The sequence below is a fragment of the Rhincodon typus genome, chromosome 9 (assembly GCF_021869965.1).
Source record: "Rhincodon typus isolate 14 chromosome 9, sRhiTyp1.1, whole genome shotgun sequence".
In the NCBI taxonomy this organism is placed as follows: Eukaryota; Metazoa; Chordata; class Chondrichthyes; order Orectolobiformes; family Rhincodontidae; genus Rhincodon; species Rhincodon typus.
The window spans coordinates 31,532,980-31,554,780 of NC_063340.1; the positions used below are offsets into that span (position 1 = coordinate 31,532,980).

A 21,801-nucleotide genomic window follows, 5' to 3' on the forward strand; every position below is an offset into this window, starting at 1 on the left:
GTTCCTGACGCTGAGAAAGTCCAGAAGTAGATGTCACAGTCTAGAATAAGGGGTAAGCCATTCAGGACTGAGATGAGGAAGAATTTTTTCACTCAGAGTTTTCAAGCTGTGGAATTCTCTAACCCAGAAACCCATTTCTGCTCTCCACCCCCTCTCTTCCCTCTCGCAACAGCGATACGGTTCCCCCTGTCCTTTCTTACCATCCCACCAGCATCCACATCCAGAAGATCATCAGACACCATTTCCTCCACCTACAACGAGATGCCACCACACACATTTCCCTCCCCTCCCTTGTCCACCTTTCACAGAGACCATTCCCTCCAGGACACCCTGGTCCACTCTTCCTTCACCCCCCTGCAGCCCCACGGCACCTTCTCCTGCACCCGGTGAAGGTGCAACACCTGCCCATTTACCTCCTCTCTCCCCACTATCCAAGGGCCCAAATGTACTTTCCAGGTGAAGCAACACTTCACCTGCGTTTCACAGAATATAGTCTACTGCATTCGCTGCTCACAGTGTGGTCTCCTCTACATTGGGGAAAACTAAGTGTAGACTGGGTGACTGCTTCACAGAACACGTACGTTCTGCTTACAAAAAAGACCCTAAGCTACCTGTTGTCTGTCACTTTAAAAAACCACCCTGTTCCCTTGGCAACATCTCTATCTCTGGCTTGCTGAAGTGTTCCAGCGAAGTTCAATGCAAGCTGGAAGAACAACACCCCATTTTCCACTTGGAGACCTTGTTAGCCTCTGGACTCAATAATTGAGTTCAATAATTATAGGAGAGTTTAGTCCCTATTTTCTAGCCTCCTACCTCACACGCCAGGTCTTGTTAGCACATAGCCTGCCATTACACACGACCTATTATCAGTCACTAACAGTCCCATTAACAGCTAAGATAACAAGGTGTAGAGCTGGACGAGCACAGCAGGCCAAGCAGCAGAGCAGCAGGAAAGCTGACATTTCGGGTCTAGACCCTTCTTCGTTTTCTGAAGAAGGGTCTAGACCTGAAACGTCAGCTTTCCTGCTCCTCTGATGCTGCTTGGCCTGCTGTATTCATCCAGCTCTACACCTTGTTATCTCAGATTCTCCAGCATCTGCAGTTCCTACTACCCATTAACAGCTATTCACCCTCCTAGCCAGATTGTTATCGACTCCTTTGTCTATCCAACTGCTCTTCTCTCTCTTCGGGCTCCATCCTTTATCTTATTGTTTACTCCCTACCCCATCCCCCGCCGATTTTCTGCAATATAAACCAAAGTTTTCCCAGCTGCCCTGTAATGAGGTGACCAGAACGGGACACAATACTCCAGATGTGGCCGAACCAGGCTTTTGTACAGCTGGAGCATAACTTCACTGCTCTTGAACTCAATCCCTCTATTAATGAAAGCTAACACCCCATATGCCTTCTTAACAAATCTATCTACCTGGGCGGCAGCTTTCAGGGAACTGTGGACATGAATCCCGAGATCCCTCTGCTCCTCCACACTGCCAAGAATCTTTCCCTTAACCCTGTATTCTGTTTTCAAGTTTGTCCTTCCAAAATGAATCACTTCACACTTTTCACTTAAACTCCATCTGCCACTTCTCAGCCCAGCTCTGCATCATATCAATGTCCCTTTGTAACCTAGAACAGACCTCCGCACTATCCACAACTCGACCCACCTTCGTATCGTCCACAAACTTACTAATCCACCCTTCCACTCCTTCATCCAAATCATTTACAAAAATCACAAATAGAAGAGGACCCAGAACAAATCTTTGTGGTACACCACTCGTAACTGAGCACCATGTTGAATATTTTCCGTCCACTATCACCCTTTGTCTTCTAAGGGTCAGCCAATTTTGAATCCAATCTGCCACATTTCCCCCTATCCCATGCCTCCTTACTTTCTGCATGAGCCTACCACGGGGAACCTTATCAAACGCCTTACTTAAATCCATGTATACCACATCCACTGCTCTACCTTCATCCACGTGTTTGGTCACCTCTTCAAAGAATTCAGTAAGGTTTGTGAGGCATCATCTACCCCCCTCAAATCCATGCTGACTGTCACGAATCAAACTGTACTTTTCCAACTGATCATAAATCCTATCTCTCAGAGCCCTTTCCAATAATTTGCCCACCACTGACATAAGACTAACTGGCCTGTAATTTCCAGGGTTATCCCTATTCCCTTTTTTGAACAAGGGAATGACGTTTGCCTCTCTCCAATCTTCTGGCACTATACCCGTATACAGTGAGGACGAAAAGATCATCGCCAAAGGCCCTGCGATCTCTTCCCTCCCTTCCCATAGAATTCTTGGATAAATCCCATCAGGCCCGGGGGACTTATCTATCTTCAAGTTCCTCAAAATTCCTAGTATATCTTCCTTACTAACATCGACCTCCTCTAGCCTACCAGCCTGTTTCACACTGTCCTCCTCTACAACTAGGTCCCTCAGTTGTGAATACTGAAGAAAATTATTCATTAAGGACCTCTCCTATCTCTTTAGGCTCCGTGTACAAATTCCCATTACAATCCTCGATCGGCCCTACCCTTTTTCTGGACATTCTGTTATTCCTCACGTACGTGTAAAAAGTCCTATCTGCCAAGGTTTTCTCATGCCCCCTTATAGCTCTCCTAAACCCTTTCTTCAGCTCTTTCCTGGATAACTTGTATCCCTCTAGAGCCTTTTCCATTCCTTGTTTCCTAAACCTTATATAAAGCATCCTTCTTCCACTTAACCATTCGTTCGACCCCTCTTAAGAACGAAGGCTCCCTCACTCGACCGTACGTTCCCTGCCTGCTTGGGACAAACATATCGAGCATACTCAGTATGCATTCCTTAAACAACCTCCACATTTCAATAGTGCTCTTCCCTGACAGCATCTGTTCCCATTTTATGTTACCCAGTTCTTGTCTAACAGAATTATAATTATCCTTCCCCCAATTATAAACCTTACCCTGCTGTATGTACCTAGTGGAGAATTTGGGCATCAATCCCACTACCTCTCGCATGCCAAGCATTCACAGATGCTGCCAGACCTGCTGAGCTTTTCCAGCAGCTTCTCAAATTGTATAATGTCTATGAGTGGCTGTTAAATAATGATGCCATACTGATAACCCATACTGACCTTCATTTGCCACAGCTTGTAGTTTGGTTCTCCAGGGCCTGTAAGGAGCTGGGATAAAGTTTAGCAAAGTTATGGGCCAGTATGCAGAGAATCCATCCTCTACCATCACTGACAGCCTCACTATAGAGGTTGTCGATAACTTTACATACCTTGGAACAACAATTAACAGGAACTTGTCCCTTATAGCTGGTATCAGCATCAGGATTACTAACTCCACAGTTAAGAATTCATAGAAACATAGAGAATAGGTGCAGGAGTAGGCCGTTTGGCCCTTCAAGCCTGCACCACCATTCAATAGGATCACGGCTGATCATGCAATTTCAGTATCCTACTTTCTCTCCATACCCCTTGATCCCTTTATCTACAAGGGCTACAACCAGCTGCCTCTTGAATACATCTAATAAATTGGGCCCAACAACTTTCTGGGTTGGAGAATTCCACAGGTTGAAAACTCTGAGTGAAGAAAAACTTCCTCATCTCAGTCCTGAATGGCTTACCCCTTATTCTAGACTGTGACATCTCCTGGACTTTCCCAGCATCAGGAACATTCTTCCTGCATCTAGCCTGTCCAGTCCCATCAGGATGTTATGTTTCTGTGAGATTCCACCTCATTTTTCGAAATTCCAGGGAGTTCAAGCCTAGTCAATCCATATGTCAGTCTTGACATCCTGGGAATCAGTCTGGTGAACCTTCACTGGACTCCCTCAATAGCAAAAATGCCTCTCCTCAGAATAGGAAACTAAAACTGCACACAGCACTCAAGGTATGGCCTCACCAAGGCCCTGTATAACCGCAGCAAGACATCACTACTCCTATACTCAAATCCTCTCGCTATGAAGGCCAGCATGTCATTAGTTTTCCTTACCACCTGCTGCACTTGCATGCCAACCTCGAGCAACTGTTCCACCATGACATCCAGGTCTTCTTGCACCTCACCTTTTCCTAAACTGCCACCATTCAGATAATAATCTGCCTCCCTGTTTTTTCCAAAGTGAATAACCTCACATTTATCTATGTTATATTGCATTTGCCAAGTATTTGCCCACTCAGCCAGCCTGTCGAAGTCACTGTGCAGTCTGTTAGCATCCTCCTCACAGCCCACACTGCCACTCTGCTTAGTGTCGTCTGCAAATTTGGAGATATTGTATTCAATTCTTTGGTCCAAATCGTTAATGTATGCCTCCTGTCTGCCAACCAGTTCTCTATCCATGTCAATACATTACCTCTAATACCATGAGCTTTAATTTTGCTTACTAATCTCTTGTGTGGGACCTTGTCAAAAACCTTTTGAAGGTCCAGATACACAACATTCACTAACTGATCCTTGTCCACACTACTGGTCACATCCTCAAAAAAATTCCAGAAGATTTGTCAAAAATGATTTCCTTTTAAGTGAATCCATGCTGACTTGGGCCGATCCGGTCACCGCTTTCCAAATGCTCAGTTATTACATTCTTAATAATTGACTCCAGCATTGTCCCCACCACCGATATCTGGCTGACAGGCCTATAATTCCCCATTTTCACTCTCCCTCCTTTTTTAAAAAAGTGGGCATACATTCGCTACCGTCCAGTCCACTGTCTATAGAATGTTGGAAAATGATCACCTATGCTGCCACTAATTCTAGGGCCACTTCCTCAAGTACTTTAGGATGCACAGCATCAGGCCTTGGGGTCTTACCGGGTTTTAATCCCATCAATTTCCTCAACACCATTTCCTGACTCATCAGGATTTCCTTCAGTTCCTCCTTCATTCTTGACCCTCTGTCCCCTAGCATTTCCAGAAGGTTATTTGTGTCCTCCTTAGTGAAGACAGATCCAAAGTATTTGTTCAACTGGTCTGCCATCTCTTTGTTGTCCACTATGAAATTACCTGATTCTAATTGTAAAGGACCTACATTTGTCTTCATCCGTCTTTTTGTCTTCACATAACTATAGAAACTTTGCAGTCAGTTTTTATGTTTTCCACAAGCTTACTCTCGTTTTCTATTTTCCCCTTCCAAATTAAACCCTTTGTCCTTCTCCGCTGAATTTTAAATTTCTCCCAGTCTTCAGGTTTGCTGCTTTTTCTGGTCAATTTATATGCCTCCTCTTTAGCTTTAACACTAGCCCCAATTTCCCTTGTTAGCCAAGGGTGAGTCACCCTCCATTTTACTCTTATGCCAGATAGGGATGTACAGTTGTAGAAGTTCATTCACGTGTTCTTTAAATGTCTGCCATTGACTATCCACTGTCAACCCCTTAAGTATCCTTGGCCAGCTTATCCTAGCCAATGTAAGTTCATGTCCTCAAAGCTAGTTTTAAGTTCAGGACCCTAGTCTCAGATTTAACTGTATCACTCTCTATCTGAATGAAGAATTCCACCATATTTTGGTAACTCTTCCCAAAAAGATCTTGCACCACAAGGTTGCTAATTAATCCTATCTCGTTAAATAAGATCCTGTATAGGATGGCCTGCTCTCTAGTTGGTTCCTTGATATATTGGTCGAGGAAATCATCCCTCATATATTGCATGCAATCCTCCTCCATTGCATTGGACTAACCAAATTGGTAGCAATCAACACGCACATTGAAGTCACCCAAAATAACTGCTGTACCCTAGTGAAGAGGAAGAAAACTGTAGGCTGTCTGAAGTCAACTGAGTCAGCAGATGAGTGGGTACAACGGTGAATGAAGTTCAACCTGGAGAGGTAGGAGAAAATGTATTTTGGAAAGCCTTACAAAGAAAAGAAACACACAGAAAATGATGGGATACTGAAGCATAGAGCAACTGAGAGACCTTTAAGTGTATATCCATATATCCCTGAATGTGGCTGGACGGGTCGATAAGATGGTCATAGCAGCATATACGATACTTGCAACCATTAGCCATGTCACAGAATTTGAAATTCAGGAGGTTATGTCGAACGTATATAAGACACTAGTCAGGCCAGCTCTGATCAACAAACAAGAGAAAACATGTGATTATGTTAGAGAGGATATAAAGAGAATTTACAAGGCTGTTGTATGGACTGGAAAATTTCAATTATGAGAAAAAAATTAGACAGCTTGGCCTTATTTTCTTGAGAACCTATGAGATTGAGAGGATAATTAATTGAAGCTTATAGCAAGACCATACACCCCTTGATTGAAGGGTCCATAGATTTAGTTAAGTGGTAGGAGGATTTGAGGAAAAGTGAGGGCGATAGTTACTCCCAGAGGGTGGTGGGATCTGGAACTGAGATGGTGGCAAAGGCAGAAACTTACAGTATTTAAAATGTACTTGAATATGCACTTGAGGTACTGTAACTCACTAAGCTTTGAAGCAAGAGCTTGAAAATGGGATTAGGCTGGATGGCCACCAGTACTTGTCAGCCAGCATGCAGACGTGATGAGTTTTCATAAAATAATCTTTGAGATTCTACAACTTCTGTGAATTAAATGCCAATTCATAATAATCTATCGCTTAATCATCTATTAAAAACAAAGTTATTTACATTTTTCTCAAACTCTGAACACCTTTACACCATTTTGCACAGTGAAAGAAAATGTATTTCACATAACACACCTTATACTGGAATGACTTGTACCTTTTCCTCTCTGTGCCGTCTCTCCTTCTCTTCCATACGTTGTACTTCTGCTAGCTCGGCATTGCGAAGCTCCTCAAAGTCACGTTGCAAGGCGCGCAGGTTAGCCAGTTCCTCCTCCTCCATAACCTCTAGTAGAGCTTGTTCAATAGTTTTTCCCACTAGCACCTCCAACACTGGTTTCACTTCAATGTCAAAGTCAAAGAGCTGGAAAAAGTTAGGCAAAGGGAAATGAATCATTGGAGAAGCAATCGTGACAGCATGAAGCCTCGATATCAAATCCACACCACCTTTTACTACCTGCTTACTACACAGTTAGAACAGTCATAGACATAGAGGTCTACTGCACAGGAAAAGGCCCTTCAGCTCATAGGTGATTGTGTCCATGCCATTCAAAACCAAACTATTCTAATCCTATTTTCCAACACTTGGCCCATAGCCTTGTATACCTTGGCATTGCAAGTGCACATCTAAATACTTAAATGTTATGACGGTTTCTGAATCTACTACCTTTACAGGCAGTGGGTTCCAGATTCGCAACACCCTGTGGGTGAAAAAGGTTTTCGTCATATCTCCTCAAAATATTCTGCCCCTTACCTTAAAACTATGCCCCCTGGTCACTGATGCCTCCATTAACGGGAAAGGTCTCTTCTTGTCTACCCTGAGTTTGCCTCTCAAAATTTTATGCATCTCAATCATGTCAAAGAAAACAACCTCAGTCTGTCCAATCTCTCTTCAGGACTGAAACTCTCTAGTTCAGGCGACATCCTGGTAAATCTCTTCAGCATTCTCTCAAGTGTTATCATATGCCTTCTATAATATGGATTTCAAAATTGCACACAATATTCTAGCTATTATCAAACCAACAATTTACAGTTCCTGCATAACCTCCTTGTATTCCTTGGCTAATAAATGCAAGTACTATATGCTTTCTTAGCCACTTTATCCACGTCCTGATACTGTTAGGGATCAGTATGCACACTACATGCACACCAAACTTTCCTCTGATGCTGGGTGCTTCCCAGGGTCTTAACATCATTATATATTCCCTCACCTTGTTTGTCCTGCCCAAATACATCATCTCACATTTGTCCAGAGAGAAATCCCTTTTTTAATTGACAAAAAAAATAAAAATAGAATGGCAGTCTCATCTCTTCAATGCCCATCTTGATTTAGTGTATTTGATCTGATTCTGGCTTCAGCAAACCTGTGTACAATTCTAGCAATATTTCCTTAAATTTGCAATTTAATCCCCTTGTAGGAAAAGGTCACTTCCCTTCTTAATTGTCTGCCATAAATGTAGTTGTACACCTTGTGCAAGTACACCCTGGTCCCTCTCTGAACATCAGCATTTAGCTGCTCCATGCCTTTTCAAATCTATTTTGCTTTTCTATATTTTTAGAACCAAAGTTAGCAACTTCACACTTCCCCGTGTTATGCTCTATTTGCCACTTTGTTGCACATTCATTTAACCCAACTACATCTTTGCAGCCTCGGTGTCTTTCTCACAGCTTACGTTCCTGCATAGCTTTGTATTGTTAACAAATGTAGATAAATTATGCTCTCTCTCCAAAATCACTGATATAGAAATTGTAAATAGCTGAAGCTCTAGCACTAATTTCTGGCAGCACCCTCCTAGTCATAACCTGCCAACTTGAAAATGTCCCATTCATATGTACTCTTTGCTTTCTCAGTCTGGAACTATCCATGTCAATATATTACTCCTAACACCAAGTGACTGTATCTTGCATTCAGTCAGAAGACTGATATATTTGTTAAACATGGCTTCTCTTTTATTAAGCCAATTTGACTTTATCTGAGCATAGTACAATCACAGCATTATTACGACTTGTTTAATAATAAATTCAATCATTTTCCCAGTTACTGACGTGATGCTAGACTAACTGGCCTGTTGTTCCCAATTCTCTTTAACTCCCTCCTTTCTTGAAAAACAATGTTAATTTTGCTAACTTCAAATTGCTGGGATCATTCTAAAAGCTAGGGAATTTTGGAAAATCGTAACTAGTGTGTCTTAGCTACCTCTTTCATAATCCCTTGACTTAGGTCATCTATTCAAAGGGATTTGTCAGCTTTTAGTCTCTCGAGTATGTCATAACATGGCCCTGTTGGTAGTTTAATTACTTAGAAGTTCCTCACTTTTAAATAGTCCATTGGTTACCCTCAATTTCTGATACATGATCTTTTGCTGTGAAGTCAGAGAAAATATTTGTTCAGCTCCTCTTGCAGTTCCTCATTCCATGTGTTAACTTATTCTGTCCCTGTTTCTAAAGTATCACTGCTTCCTCTAGCTACTCTTCTCATTTTGTATTATACTTGCAAAAGCCCCTACACAGTATGTTTAAAATGCCTATATAGTTTGCTTTCGTATTCTATTTTCCCCATTTTAGCCAATCTTTTGGCTGCCTTTTGTTAGTTTCTAAAACTCTTTCAAACCTTAATTCTACAATTATACTTCATAACATTATAAACCTCTTTTTTTAGACTATGGTCAACTTTACGCGGAAACCACAGGTTATATTTCATTGAAGTTTTTTTTAGAAACAGGAACATATTCATGTTGAACATCTTGAAATTCTTCATTTGCTGTTCCCACTTCTTACTTACTGCTATTATTTTTCATCTATTTGAACCAAATTTAGCAAGTTTTACCCTCATACCAGTCATTGGCTATGTCTAAGATTCTTGTTTTGGACTTTGCTATTACACCATCAATGTGCTGGAAGACTGGTGGGTGGCTAATGTGGTACCATTATTTAAGAAAAGTGGTAAGGAAAAGCCAGGAAACTACAGACCAGTGACTCTAACAATAGTGGTGGGTAAGTAAGTGCAGGGGATTCTGAGGGGACAGGATTTACTTGTATTTGGAAAGGCAAGGACTGATGAGGGATAATCAACATGGCTTTGTGCATGGGAAATTGTGTCTCACTAACTTGATTGAGTTTTTTGAAGAAGATTGATGAAGGCAGAGTGCTAAATGTACTCTATATGGACTTCAAGGCATTCATCAAGGTTCCCTGTGGTAGACTGGGTCGCCAGGTTAGATCACATGGAATTCAGGGGGAGCTAGGCAATTGGATACAAAATTGGCTAGGAGAGCGTGGGTGGTGCTGCAGGGTTGTTTTTCAGATTGGAGGCGCGTGATCAGCAGTGTGCCGCAAGCACTGGTGCTGGGTCTACTGCTTTTCAACATTTATATAAATGATTTGGATGTGAATAAAGGAGATATGGTTAGAAGGTTTGCAGATCACAGCAAAATCAGTGGCAGAGTGGACAGTGGAGAAGGTTATCTAAGAGTACAACGGGATCTTGATCAGAGGGGCTAATGGACTGAGAAGTGGCAGATGGAGTTTAATTTAGATAAATGTGAGGTGTTGCATTTTAGTAAGGGCAAGACTTATACAGTTAATGGTAAGATCCTGAGGAGTGGGTGTACAAAGAGACCTAGGGGTGCAGGTGCATAGTTCCTTGAAAGTGGAGTTGCAGGTAAACAGGGTGGTAAAGAAGGCATTTGGCATGCTTGCCTTCATTGGTCAGAACATTCAGAATAGCAGTTGGGATGTCATGTTGAGACTGTTCGGGCCACTGATAAGGCCACTTTTAGACTACTGCATTCAGTTCTGGTCTCCATGCTATAGGAAAGATGTTGTTCAACTTGAAAGGATTCAGAAAAGATTTACAAGAATGTTGCTGGGATTGGAGGGTTTGAGCTATATGGAGAGGCTGACCTTATAGAGGTTTTTAAAATCACGAGGGGAATGGATAAGGTGAACAGCCAAGGTCTTTTTTCCCAGGCTAGGGGAGTTCAAAATTAGAGGGCACAGATTTAAGGTGAGAGGAGAAAGATTTAAAAAAGGGACCTGAGGGGCAACTTTTCTTGCAGAGGATGATGCATGTATGGAACAAGCTGCCAGAGGAGATGTTGGAGGTGGATACAATTACAACATTTAAAAGGCACCTGGATAGGTACATGAACAGGAAGAGTTTAGAGGGATATAGGTCAAATGCTGGAAAATGGGACTAGACCAGTTTCGGATATCTGGTCAGTGCAGGCGAGTTGGACCGAGGGGTCTATTTCTGTGGTGTAAAGCTCTATGACCCTAAATGGATTTAACCTGTACTTTGAGCACTTTTTCCTGGGGAATTTTTTATTATCAGACTTTCTAATTTGCTCTGTGCCAACATAGGGAGTTGGTAGCTTAATGGTAATGTCACTGAACAAATAATCCAGTACCTGAGACTAATGTTCATGGGGTCATGTGTTTGAATCCCACCATGACAGATGGTGAAATTTGAATTAAAAAAAAAAAAATCCATCTGGTTCAATAATGAAGTTCAGGGAAGGAAACCTGCCATCCTTACCCTGTCTGGCCTACATGCGACTCCATATCCACACAATGGGTTGACTCTTAAGGGCAATTAGGGTTGGGTAAAAAATGCTGGCTCAACTGGCAACACCCACATCTCATGAACGATTGAACACAATGCTATATCTAAAATAAAAACATTCCCTAGTTCATTTATCACCATGAAAACACCTTTTAAAGGTCATGATCCAGACCACTTTGTCAATTTGATGTATAACAATATATTTAAACATATCCTCTACATGCTTTGTATGACATACTTCTCCTTCTTCAATCTGCGTAGCAACATCCTTGCCTGTTTTTCCAGGAATAAAAAGGGGTGTTTGTGGTTTATCCAAAAATGCATCTGTTTGAGTATCAACATCAACTTCTTCTATACGATCACTGAGTTCTTCCAGATACAATTCTGATCAATACAGAAATTAAGATTAGCTTGGAACTTATTAATGTTAATATTAATTCAAACTTGACATTCATAAGAGATTCTATTTCAGTCTCTTCTTACTAGTTTCTTGTCTTGCAAGATACCAGTTACATACTTATTAATCAGTAAGGTATAGCAGTGTGTATAGCCAAGACTATAGCTGATCCTGTCCCGGTCTGCAAGTAACATCAATGCACATATATTCAGAAAGTGTTGTTCGATAACAACCAAATCTCCAAATCAACCTATGACCTCTAGAACCTCATTAAAACACTTGGAAATGTGGCATCCTGAAGCAGCAGGCTTGAAAGGACGAGCATTTTGTGCCATTTTGAACACAGACCCCTCCTAATCATACCGGTTTGTACTTCAGTGTGTATCCTTCCTTCCACAGGGTGTGGGGTTCCAGTTCGCTGCTGTGCTTTAGCTCGTCTCCTGGCAACTGCCCTCCTCTGAATTTCGTGCTGTCGTTGGATCTCAATAGGGTCAGGCTGGGCTGTCTAAAAAGTTGAATAAGATGTGAAAAATATGTTTTAAAAAAGGTATAGCTCTTTAAAAAATTACACTACCTAAAAAGGATTGTAAACAAGCTTAACACATGCCGAAATAACAAACATATTACTGAAGTTGGAGCATGCATCCGAGAAATGTGCATTCTAATTACTCTTCACTTTTTTTTCTCCAACCTGTACTTGATTATTTTTGAGATTATCTTAAATTCAAACATAGTTTCCACTGGTCAGCAAGACAATCACCATTTATCCTATAATAAACTCATATGAGAAAACTCATAACAATACACTTCGTTATGTCTCACTTGACGGCTGCAACTTGTTATTCTGTTAAATACTGACAACTTTATATTGCCTTTTTTTTCATTCAATCTATATCCATCCTATAATACAATTCATTTGAAACATTCAAAGCCATATATTCTATGTTGGTAACAGGTCATGTAGTCCAGTTTGTCAATGCAGTTTGTAGAGTATCTATGCCAAATGGACTGGCGCATTTCAAGAAAGCAGCTTACCAACACCTTCTCAAGGGCAATTATGGATGGCTAATACATTTTGGCCTAGCCAGCAAAATTTCACAAATCTTTAAAAAAAAAATCATATAATTGCTATGGTACAGAAGTGGGAGTTTAGGCAGGCATCCCACAGGTCTACACTGAGTCTCTCAATGAGCATTATGACTTAATGCCAATCACCCTGCTTTTTCACCTTAACCCTGCATATTATTTAAATTAAATAAAACCAAACTGTAATGCCCACTTGAATGTCCCATTTGAACCTCCACCACACTACCTGGCCATGCATTCCAAACTCTCAACATGTGTAGTACATAAAAGCATTCTCTTAATCTTCTCCTCATCAAAAAAAAACAATCCCAATTTCTTCAAACTAACTTACTTCATAAATGAAACTATACCCTCAAGTTTAGAAGAATGAGAGAAGATCTAATTGATGTATTATGAAGATGCTTTAAGTAGCACGGCATGGTGCCTCAGTGATTAGCTGCCTCACAGCCCCAAGGAACCCGAGTTCAATTCCACCCTCAGGCAACTGAGTGGGTGGAGTTTGTATATTCTCCCCATGTCTGCGTGGGTTTCCTCCGGATGGTCCGGTTTCCTCCCACAGTCTAAAGATGTGCAGGTTACATGGATAGTCCAAGCTAAATTGCCAATACTGTCCAGGGAGTTGCAGGGATAGGGTGGGGTCTGGGTGATAAAGACCAGAATACTGTATGCTTAATGAATTGCTCTCTCTTTCTCTCTCTCTGTCCTGACTTCTGCACATATACACTTAAGTCTCTGTGCCTAATACAGCGCCTCCAGCCTGCTGCCCCTGTCCTTCTAGATGGAAGTGGTCGTGGGTTTGGAAGCCATTGTCTATTTTTACAGTGTACCTTATAAATAGTACACACTGCTGCTACAGAATCAGTGATGGAAGGGGTGAATGTTTGTGGATGTAGTGCCAATCAAATAGGCTGTATTTTCCTGATGGAATCAAGCTTCTTCAGTCGGGAGTATTCCATTACACTCCTGACTTGTGCCTTGTAGATGGTGGATAGGCTTTGGGAGTCAGGAGTTGAGATGCTCACTTCAGGATTCCTAACCTCTGACTTGCACTTTTAGAACATAGAACTGTACAGCACAGGAACAGGCCCTGTGATCCACAATGTTGTGCCAAACATGACGCCAAATTAAATTAATACCTTCTGCCTGCCAGTGGTCCATATCCCTCCGTTCCTTGCATATTCGTGGGCTTATCTAAAAATCCCTTAAATGCTCCTAACACATTTGCCTCCACCACCACCCCTGGTAGCTTGTTCCAGACTCCTACCACTCTCTGTGTACAATCCTTGCCCCTCATATCTCCTTTGAACGTTCCTCCCTCACCTTAAATGCATATCCCCAGTATTAGACAGTTCAACTCTGGGGAAAAAGATTTGACTGATAACCCTGTCTATGCATCTCATAATTTTATAGACTTTTATCAAGTCTCACCTCAGCCTCCGCTGCTGAGAAAACATCCTGCATTTTTCTTGCCTTCCTTATAGCTCATACCCTCTAATCCAGGCAGCATCGTAGTAAACCTCCTCTGCACCCTCTCCAAAGCCTCCACATCGTTCCTGTAATGTGGCAACCAGAACTGAATGCAATACTCTAAGTGTGTGGCCTGACCAAAGTCTTATAAAGCTGCAACAGGACGACTCTTGTACTCAATTCCCCAGCCAATAAAGGCAAACATCCCAAACACTTTGTTTATCATGCTATCTACTTGCATGGCCACTTTCAGGGAGCTTTGGACATGAACCCCAAGATCCCTCTGTACATCAATGCTCTTCAGGGTCCTGCCATTAACTCTATACTTTTCCTTAACATTTGACCTCCCAAAACGCAGCATCTCACACTTATCCGGACTAAACTCCATTTGCCATTTCTCCGTCCATATCTGCAACTGATCTTTACTCTACTGTATCCTTTGGGAACTTTCTACACTATCCACAACTCCACTGATCTTTGCATTGTCTGCAAACTTACATGTTCATCCATGTCATCTATATATATCACAAAGAGCAGAGGTCCCAGTACAGATCTCTGCAGAAAACCACTAGTCACAGACCTCCAGCGAGAAAAACACCTTTCTACCCCACCTGCTGCCTTCTGTGGGCAAGTCAATTCTGAATCCATGCAGCCAAGTCACCATGGATCCCATACATCTTAGTCTTCTTGACGAGCCTACCATGAGGGGCTTTGTCGAAAGCCGTACTAAAATCCACGTAGACAACATTCACTGCTCTACCCTCATTGAATTTCTTGAGGAGGTGACAAAGGTGATCAATCAAGTTAGTAAGACATGACCGGACCTGCACGAAGCTATGCTGACCTACCGTAATTAGGCTATGCATTTCCAAATGCAAGTAAATCCTATTCCTCAGAATTCTCTCCAACAGCTTCCTAACCACCGATGTGAGACTCACCGGTCTATACTTTGCTAAATTATCTCTATTTCCCTCTTGAACAGTGGAACAACATTAGCTACCTGCCAATCCCCTGGGACCTCTCCAGGAGCTAGTGAAGATACAAAGATCTTGGTCAAGGCCCCAGCAAACTCCTCTCTTGCTTCTCTCAATAACCTGGGGTAAATACCACTGGGCCCTGGGAACTTATCTACCTTAATGCTTTAAAGGGAGCCAACACCACTTCTTTCTTGATCTCAAAATGAGGTAACATATTAGCATGCTCCACAAATCTCACTTTCCTCCATTTCCTTCTCATGGGTGGATACCAATGCAAGTACTCATTTAGGGTCTCACCACGTCCTCTGCCTCCAAGCACAAGTTCCTCATAGCAACAGTATATGTTTATGACAAGTCCAGTTCAGTTTCTGCTCAATGGTAACCCCTAGGATGTAGACATTGGGAGACCGTTGATGGCGGGGGGGTGGGGGGGTCAGTGTTGGTGATACTATGAAATGTCAAGTGCTGACAGTTAGATTGTCTCTTGTTGGAGATGGTCATTTCTGCCACACGTGTGTCTGGCAATATTACTTGCAATTGTTATGGAATGGATCAGACGTTGAAATCAAATCAGCTTTCCTACCTCTATTTGCAATACAGTAAAATTAAAACCTTAAAAGACCCTCAAAATTGAATCCAATGGTTCCTAACCAGACTTTTTGAATATCCAATCCTCTACTCCAAATAATTAATTCTAGACACTGGGTTTGTAGCTTAAGCAAAACTATTAAAAATTCAGTAACCCTAGCACAGCAAAATTAAACAACAAAATAACCTAATTGATGTCAATGATTTAAACTCAATAACCTTTGTTTTCAGACCCATTCATTCAAAAGCAGAAAACCAACAGTTAAGGAATAAATAACAGAAAATAACAAAAAAGTGGTCAAATTACTTAAGTGGCTTTCACGATGCGTTGTTTCACCGGCATATATTATTGCTTCTTGAATGATTTTCTGAAGACGTCAATCAGAGCCACATTTTCAATTCACTCTGAGGAGATTTCAGCAATGCTTCTAAGCATCTCACCCCTGTGACCCTGCATATGAGGGCTAACCTACCTAGCCTGCACATCCCTGGGCACTATGGGCAACTTAGCATAGCCAATCCACCTAAACTACTCATCTTTGGGCTGTGGGATGAAACCTAAGTACCTGGAGAAAACCCACATAGACATGGGAGAATGCGCAAACTCCACACAGACAGGGTGGAATCAAACCTGGGTTCCTGATGCTGTGAGTAACCGTGCTAACCACTAAGCCACTGTGCTGCCCTTGCTGGCAATAATTCCGAGGTACTGACCTCACTCATGGCCAAAAATCTGCTATCTGGCTAAACATACTGGTTTCCTTAGAATCAATGAATCTATGTAGCACTTTGACTAAGAACCATCTGCAATTAACCTTCAGGCCTGGCCTCATAAACAAATAACAACTGGTTTGTCCCCTTTTCTTTTCCCACAAGCAGCTGCCCGTAGTCAAAAGGTCAGTTCATATTTCACAGCTCCAAACCAAAAATTGATTACTGAATAAAGGAAAAATAATGAAAAATCATTGAAGGTTCTACACACTTGCCAACCAAACCTGGATAGTGATCAGACCTTACTACAGTTGGGCATGGAATGCTTCAGTATCTGAAGAGTAACAAACAGTGCTGAACATCATGCAATCAGCAGGTGAACATCCCCACTTCTGACTTTATTAGGGAGCTTTATTATGGTCATTGATGAAGCAATTGAAAATGGTTGGGCCAAGGACACTACCCTGAGGAACTTCTGCAGAGATGTCCTGGAGCTAAGATGACTGACCCTCCAAACACCACAACCATCATTTTTTTGTGCCAAGCATGACTTAACTGGTGCAGAATCAATTCCCATTGACTCCAGTTTTGCTAGAGCTCCTTGATGTCAAGGGCAGTCATGGCCACCTCAGTCAAAGATCTACAGCACAGAGAAAGGCCTTTCAACACATGTCCATGCCAGTCAAAACCAACAACTTAACTATTCTAATCCCATTTTCCAGCACTTGTCCAATAGCCTTATAATGGCCTGGTCTCACAAGTGCGCATCTAAATACATACTTCGGGAATGTTATAAGGGTTTCCCTTTCTACCATTCTTATAGGCAGTGAGTTCCAGATTCCCACCACCCTTTGGATGAAAAAGCTTTTCCTTACATCCCCTCTAAATGGGGACCTGGCTTGTATCCCACCACAGCAGATGGTGGAAATAAAAATCTGAAATTATGAATTTAATGAAGACCATAAATCCATTGTTCATTGCTGGAAAAACCCACCTGGTTCACTAATGTTGAACAAATGTGGAGCTGGAAGAGGCACAGCAGGTCAGGCAGCATCTGAGGAGTACGAAAGTTGATGTTTCAGGCATGGGAGAGTGTGTGCACGCAAGAGAGAGGGGTCCATTTTGGTGGTGGGACAGAAATTGAGCCCTCGGCCAAAACAGTTGCCATTGGTCTCGTGGCAGACACAGAGGAATTCATCAGACGAATGAGACTCTGGGAATTCTTCCAAGATGTCAGCAGCAAGCCCAATGAGACAACCAATGAACCGGAACAGTCAACAGAGAGATCCGTGGTGGAGTAGCCAAAGAAGGAGTCAAGTTGGACCCCTCCAGAGGGCCGTTGCCCTGGGCTTGACATTTAAGCTCGAGCTGTCAGGGAATGTGTGAACTCCAGATTCATCAGCTGCACTCACAAGGTAGCGCAAAACATCACTCAAGCACAACGCAACACCATCCATGCTCTCAAAACCAAATCACAACATTGTCATCAAACCAACAGACAAAGGAGAAGCCATCGTCACATAGAATAGAACGGATGACTGCAAGGAAGTATACTGACAGCGGAACAACCAGGAACACTACAGACAACTACCTGCTGATCCGACCAAAGAACTCACCCGTGAACTGAACAGACTGATCAAGACTTTTGATCCAGTCTTTCAGAGTACCCTCTGCAGGCTCGTCCTGCGTACGTTTAGCGCAGGGGACTTCTACTACCTTCTCAAGATACATTGAGGTGTCCATCCTAGAAGGAAATGCGTGTGTCCAAAAATGAGACTGATTCTCAAGAGTAGTCCACGGTGTCTGATGGTGAGGTGAAACTTTCCGATGTCACTATGTAGTTGGTGATTCCTCACCATGAGTCCAAAGGAAGAAAATGTCATCAATGTATCTGGCGTATAGCTTTGGTTGGAGGTCCTGTGCAGAAAAGAAGTCTTGTTCGAACTTGCACATGAAAATGTTGGCATATTGGAATAAAAATCTGGTTCCCACGGCTGTTCCATGTGTCTGGATGAAGAACTGGTTGTCAAAGGTGAAGACGTTGCGGTCAAAGATGAGGCAGATGAGTTGTAGGATGGCATCTGGAAATTGGCCGTTGTTGGTCTTGAGTCCTGAGGCTGTTGCAGCAATGCCATCATCATGGGAGATGCTGGTGTAGAGTGCCAAAACATCCATTGTGACTAGGAATGTTCCTGGTTCGATTGGTCCATGGTTGCTGAGTTTCTGTAATAAATTTGTAGTGTCATGAAAGATGCTGGGGTTCCTCGTGGGTTTCAAGATGCCCTCGACATAGCCAGAGAGGTTCTCAAGATCATGAGAGGGTCCCATTGCCTGATATGATGGGACATCCAGGTGTGTTGGCTTTATGTATCTTGAGAAGGTAGTAGAAGTCCCCTGCAGGCAGGGACACCCTGAGGCATGGTATATTGGCAAAACCATGTAGACACCACAACAATGGAAGAATGGACGCTGCACAACAATCGCCAGTGATGTTCCCTCCCAGACGGGATCTTGATCAGCTGGGAAGTGGGCCGAGAAATAGCAAAAGGAGTTTAATATAGATAAGTGTGAGGTGTTGCATTTTGGAAAGTCAAATCCAAGTAGAGTTTCATGGTGTATGGTGAATGGTGAGGCCTTAAGGAATGTAGTGGAAGGGAGGGGCCTTGGAGTTCAGGTGCATGGATCACTGAAAGAGGAGTCACAGGTAGACATGGCAGTGAAGGCAGCTTTTGGCACGCTGGCCTTCATCAGTCAGGGTATCAGTATAGAAGTTGGGAAGTTAGAATTAGAATACCTACAGTGTGGAAACAGGCCCTTCGGCCCAACAAGTCCACACCGACCCTTGGAGCATCCCACCCAAACCCATCCCCTTATAATCCACCTACACATCCCTGACCACTACGGGCAATTTAGTATGGCCAATCCACCTAACCTGCACATCTTTGGACCGTGGGAGGAAACCTGAGTACCTGAGGAAACCCACACAGACACGGGGAGAATGTGCAACCTCCACGCAGACAGTCACCCGAGGGTGGAATTGAACCTGGGTCCCTGGCACTGTGAGGCAGCAGTGCTAACCACTGAGCCACCATGCTGATGCAGTTGTACATTACATTGGTGTGGCCACACTTGGAGTATTGTGTTCGGTTTTGGTCACCTTGCTACAGGAAGGATGTTATTAAACTGGAAAGAGGGCAGAAGAAATTTATAAGGATATTACAACACAGTGTGGAGCTGGAGGTACACAGCACATCTTGATGCCTGGTCTACTGTGTTCCTTAGATTCCCGTGTTATCTCAGATTCCAGCATCAGCAGTTCTTTCTATCTCTTTACAAGGATGTTGCCAGGACTCAAGGGACTGAGTTATAGGAAGAGGTTGGACAAGCTAGGATTTCCTTACGGCATGGGAGACTGAGGGAGAATCTTATAGAAGTGTACAAGATCATGAGAGGCATGGATAGGGTGAATGCACTCAGTCTTTTCCCTGGGGTTGGGGAAGCAAAACTAGAGGGCATCAGTTTAAGGCAAGAGGAGAAAGACTACATGGAAATGTGAGGGGCATACTTTTTCACTGAGAGAGGTATGCATAAGGAGTGAGCTGCCAGCGTAAGTGGTTGAGGCGGGTACATTAACAACATTAACACCACCCCCCCCTCCCCAGCGTGTGCGCGCACACGCACGCACACACACACACACCCACACACACACCTATCCCCAAAACACTCCCTCCACCCCCATGCACACACACCTCCCCCCAAAACACAACCCTACACACCATCCCCGCCCACACACAACCATACCCCTCACCACGCCCCCGCATACGCACATGCACACCTCCCACCCCACCCACCTCCCCTCTGCACACACAGGCACATACACTCCTTCCTCCCACCACACCCACACCCACCCCCGCCCCCCACCACCCACACATCATCGTCCCCACACACACCCCCCACACCCATTCCCCCCAAACAACCCCCCCCTCACATTAACCCCCCCACACAGGTACCCGCCCCCCAACACCACCTATAAGGTGAATTTGCATTTGCAGTGTTGTAATAACAGATACAAAAACCACACAATTTGTATTCAGTCAATATGGCATTTTATAAATCCCTACTTTAGAAACAAGACCAGTCTGACCCCAAGTTAAAATACAGTTTTCTAAGCAAGCCCTCACACCTAAAATGCATTGTCTGGCCTCAGATATCACCTCTGGCGTACTGATAAAACCTTTAGTTATCACAGGACAGTGACTTGAAAAAAATACTCTTACATTTGCATATTAAACAATTGAAATCTACATCTCCTTTCTAACTGATTAAATCTTCAATCAGCATCTTCAGTTTGTTCCATACATTCACATCAGTTCTATGACCATTTGATTTCTTGCTTATAAGTTCTCTGTCTGATGCCATCTCTCTCAGCAAAACCTTACGGAGGAGCAAGACTTCGAAAGCTTGTGTTTTCAAATAAACCTGTTGGACTATAACCTGGTGTTGTGTGATTTTTGACCTTATACCTGACACTGGCATCAGGGAGGCAACATACCATCCTGGAGTCTCTTTTGCAACTGCAGAAACAAACATCTGTTCCTCTTACAACTGAATCCCCTACCACTATAGCCCTGCTGTTCTTTTTCCTCCTCTCTTGTACAGCTGACCGAGCACTGGTGACATGAAGTTGGCTGCCACTGCATTCCCCTCCACAGTCATCTTCCCCCATCAGTATCCAAAACCATATGTTAGAAAGGGAGATAGCTACAGGGGATTCTGCATCTCATCCCTGTAGTTCAGTCTGTTTTGTCATGTGAACTAAAGCAGTAGTAAGGGGAGGAGCCTTACATTTTAATATAGAGACATAGAGCTGTACAATATGAAACCTCACTCTTTGGTCTAACTCGTCCATGCCAACCAGCTATCCTGAATTAATCTAGTTCCATTTTTCAGCATTTGGCCATTATCCCTCCAAATCCTTCCTATTCATGTACCATCCGGATGCCTTTTAAATGTTGTAATTATACCAGCCTCCTCTGTCAGCTCATTCTATACACGCACCACCCTCTGCGTGAAAATGTTGTCCCTTAGGTCTCTTTTAAATCTTTCCCCTCTCACCTTAAACCTATGCCAGGAAATCTGGAGGCCTGGCATTCCAATCGGAACTCCATCAACAAATACATTGAAGTGGACCCGATATACAAACCAGTGATAAACAGAACCAGAGGTGAGAGAGATAGTAGGAACTGCAGATGCTGGAGAATCTGAGATAACAAGGTGTAGAGCTGGATGAACACAGCAGGCCAAGCAGCATCAGAGGAGCAGGAAGGCTGATGTTTTGGGCCTAGACCCTCCTTCAGAAATTTTTTTTTCTGAGGAAGGGTCTAGGCCCGAAACGTCAGCCTTCCTGCTCCTCTGATGCTGCTTGGCCTGCTGTGTTCATCCAGCTCTATACCTTGTTATCTCAGAACCAGAGGTGATGTCAACCA

The 21,801-nt window shown here is 43.1% G+C and overlaps 1 protein-coding gene across 2 annotated transcripts in view; it reads right to left on the reverse strand.

The window, feature by feature from the left end:
- The window catches only part of rsph3 (radial spoke head 3), a 91,548-nt gene that overhangs the window by 55,814 nt on the left and 13,933 nt on the right, over window positions 1-21,801 (reverse strand). For both annotated transcript variants that reach the window (XM_020534572.2, XM_048601490.1), the window contains exons 3-5: window positions 11,850-11,991; window positions 11,328-11,473; window positions 6,686-6,889 (exon numbers count right to left, since the gene is read on the reverse strand). In XM_020534572.2, the coding sequence (XP_020390161.1) occupies window positions 6,686-6,889; window positions 11,328-11,473; window positions 11,850-11,991 (492 nt within the window). The remainder of the gene's footprint in view (window positions 1-6,685; window positions 6,890-11,327; window positions 11,474-11,849; window positions 11,992-21,801) is intronic.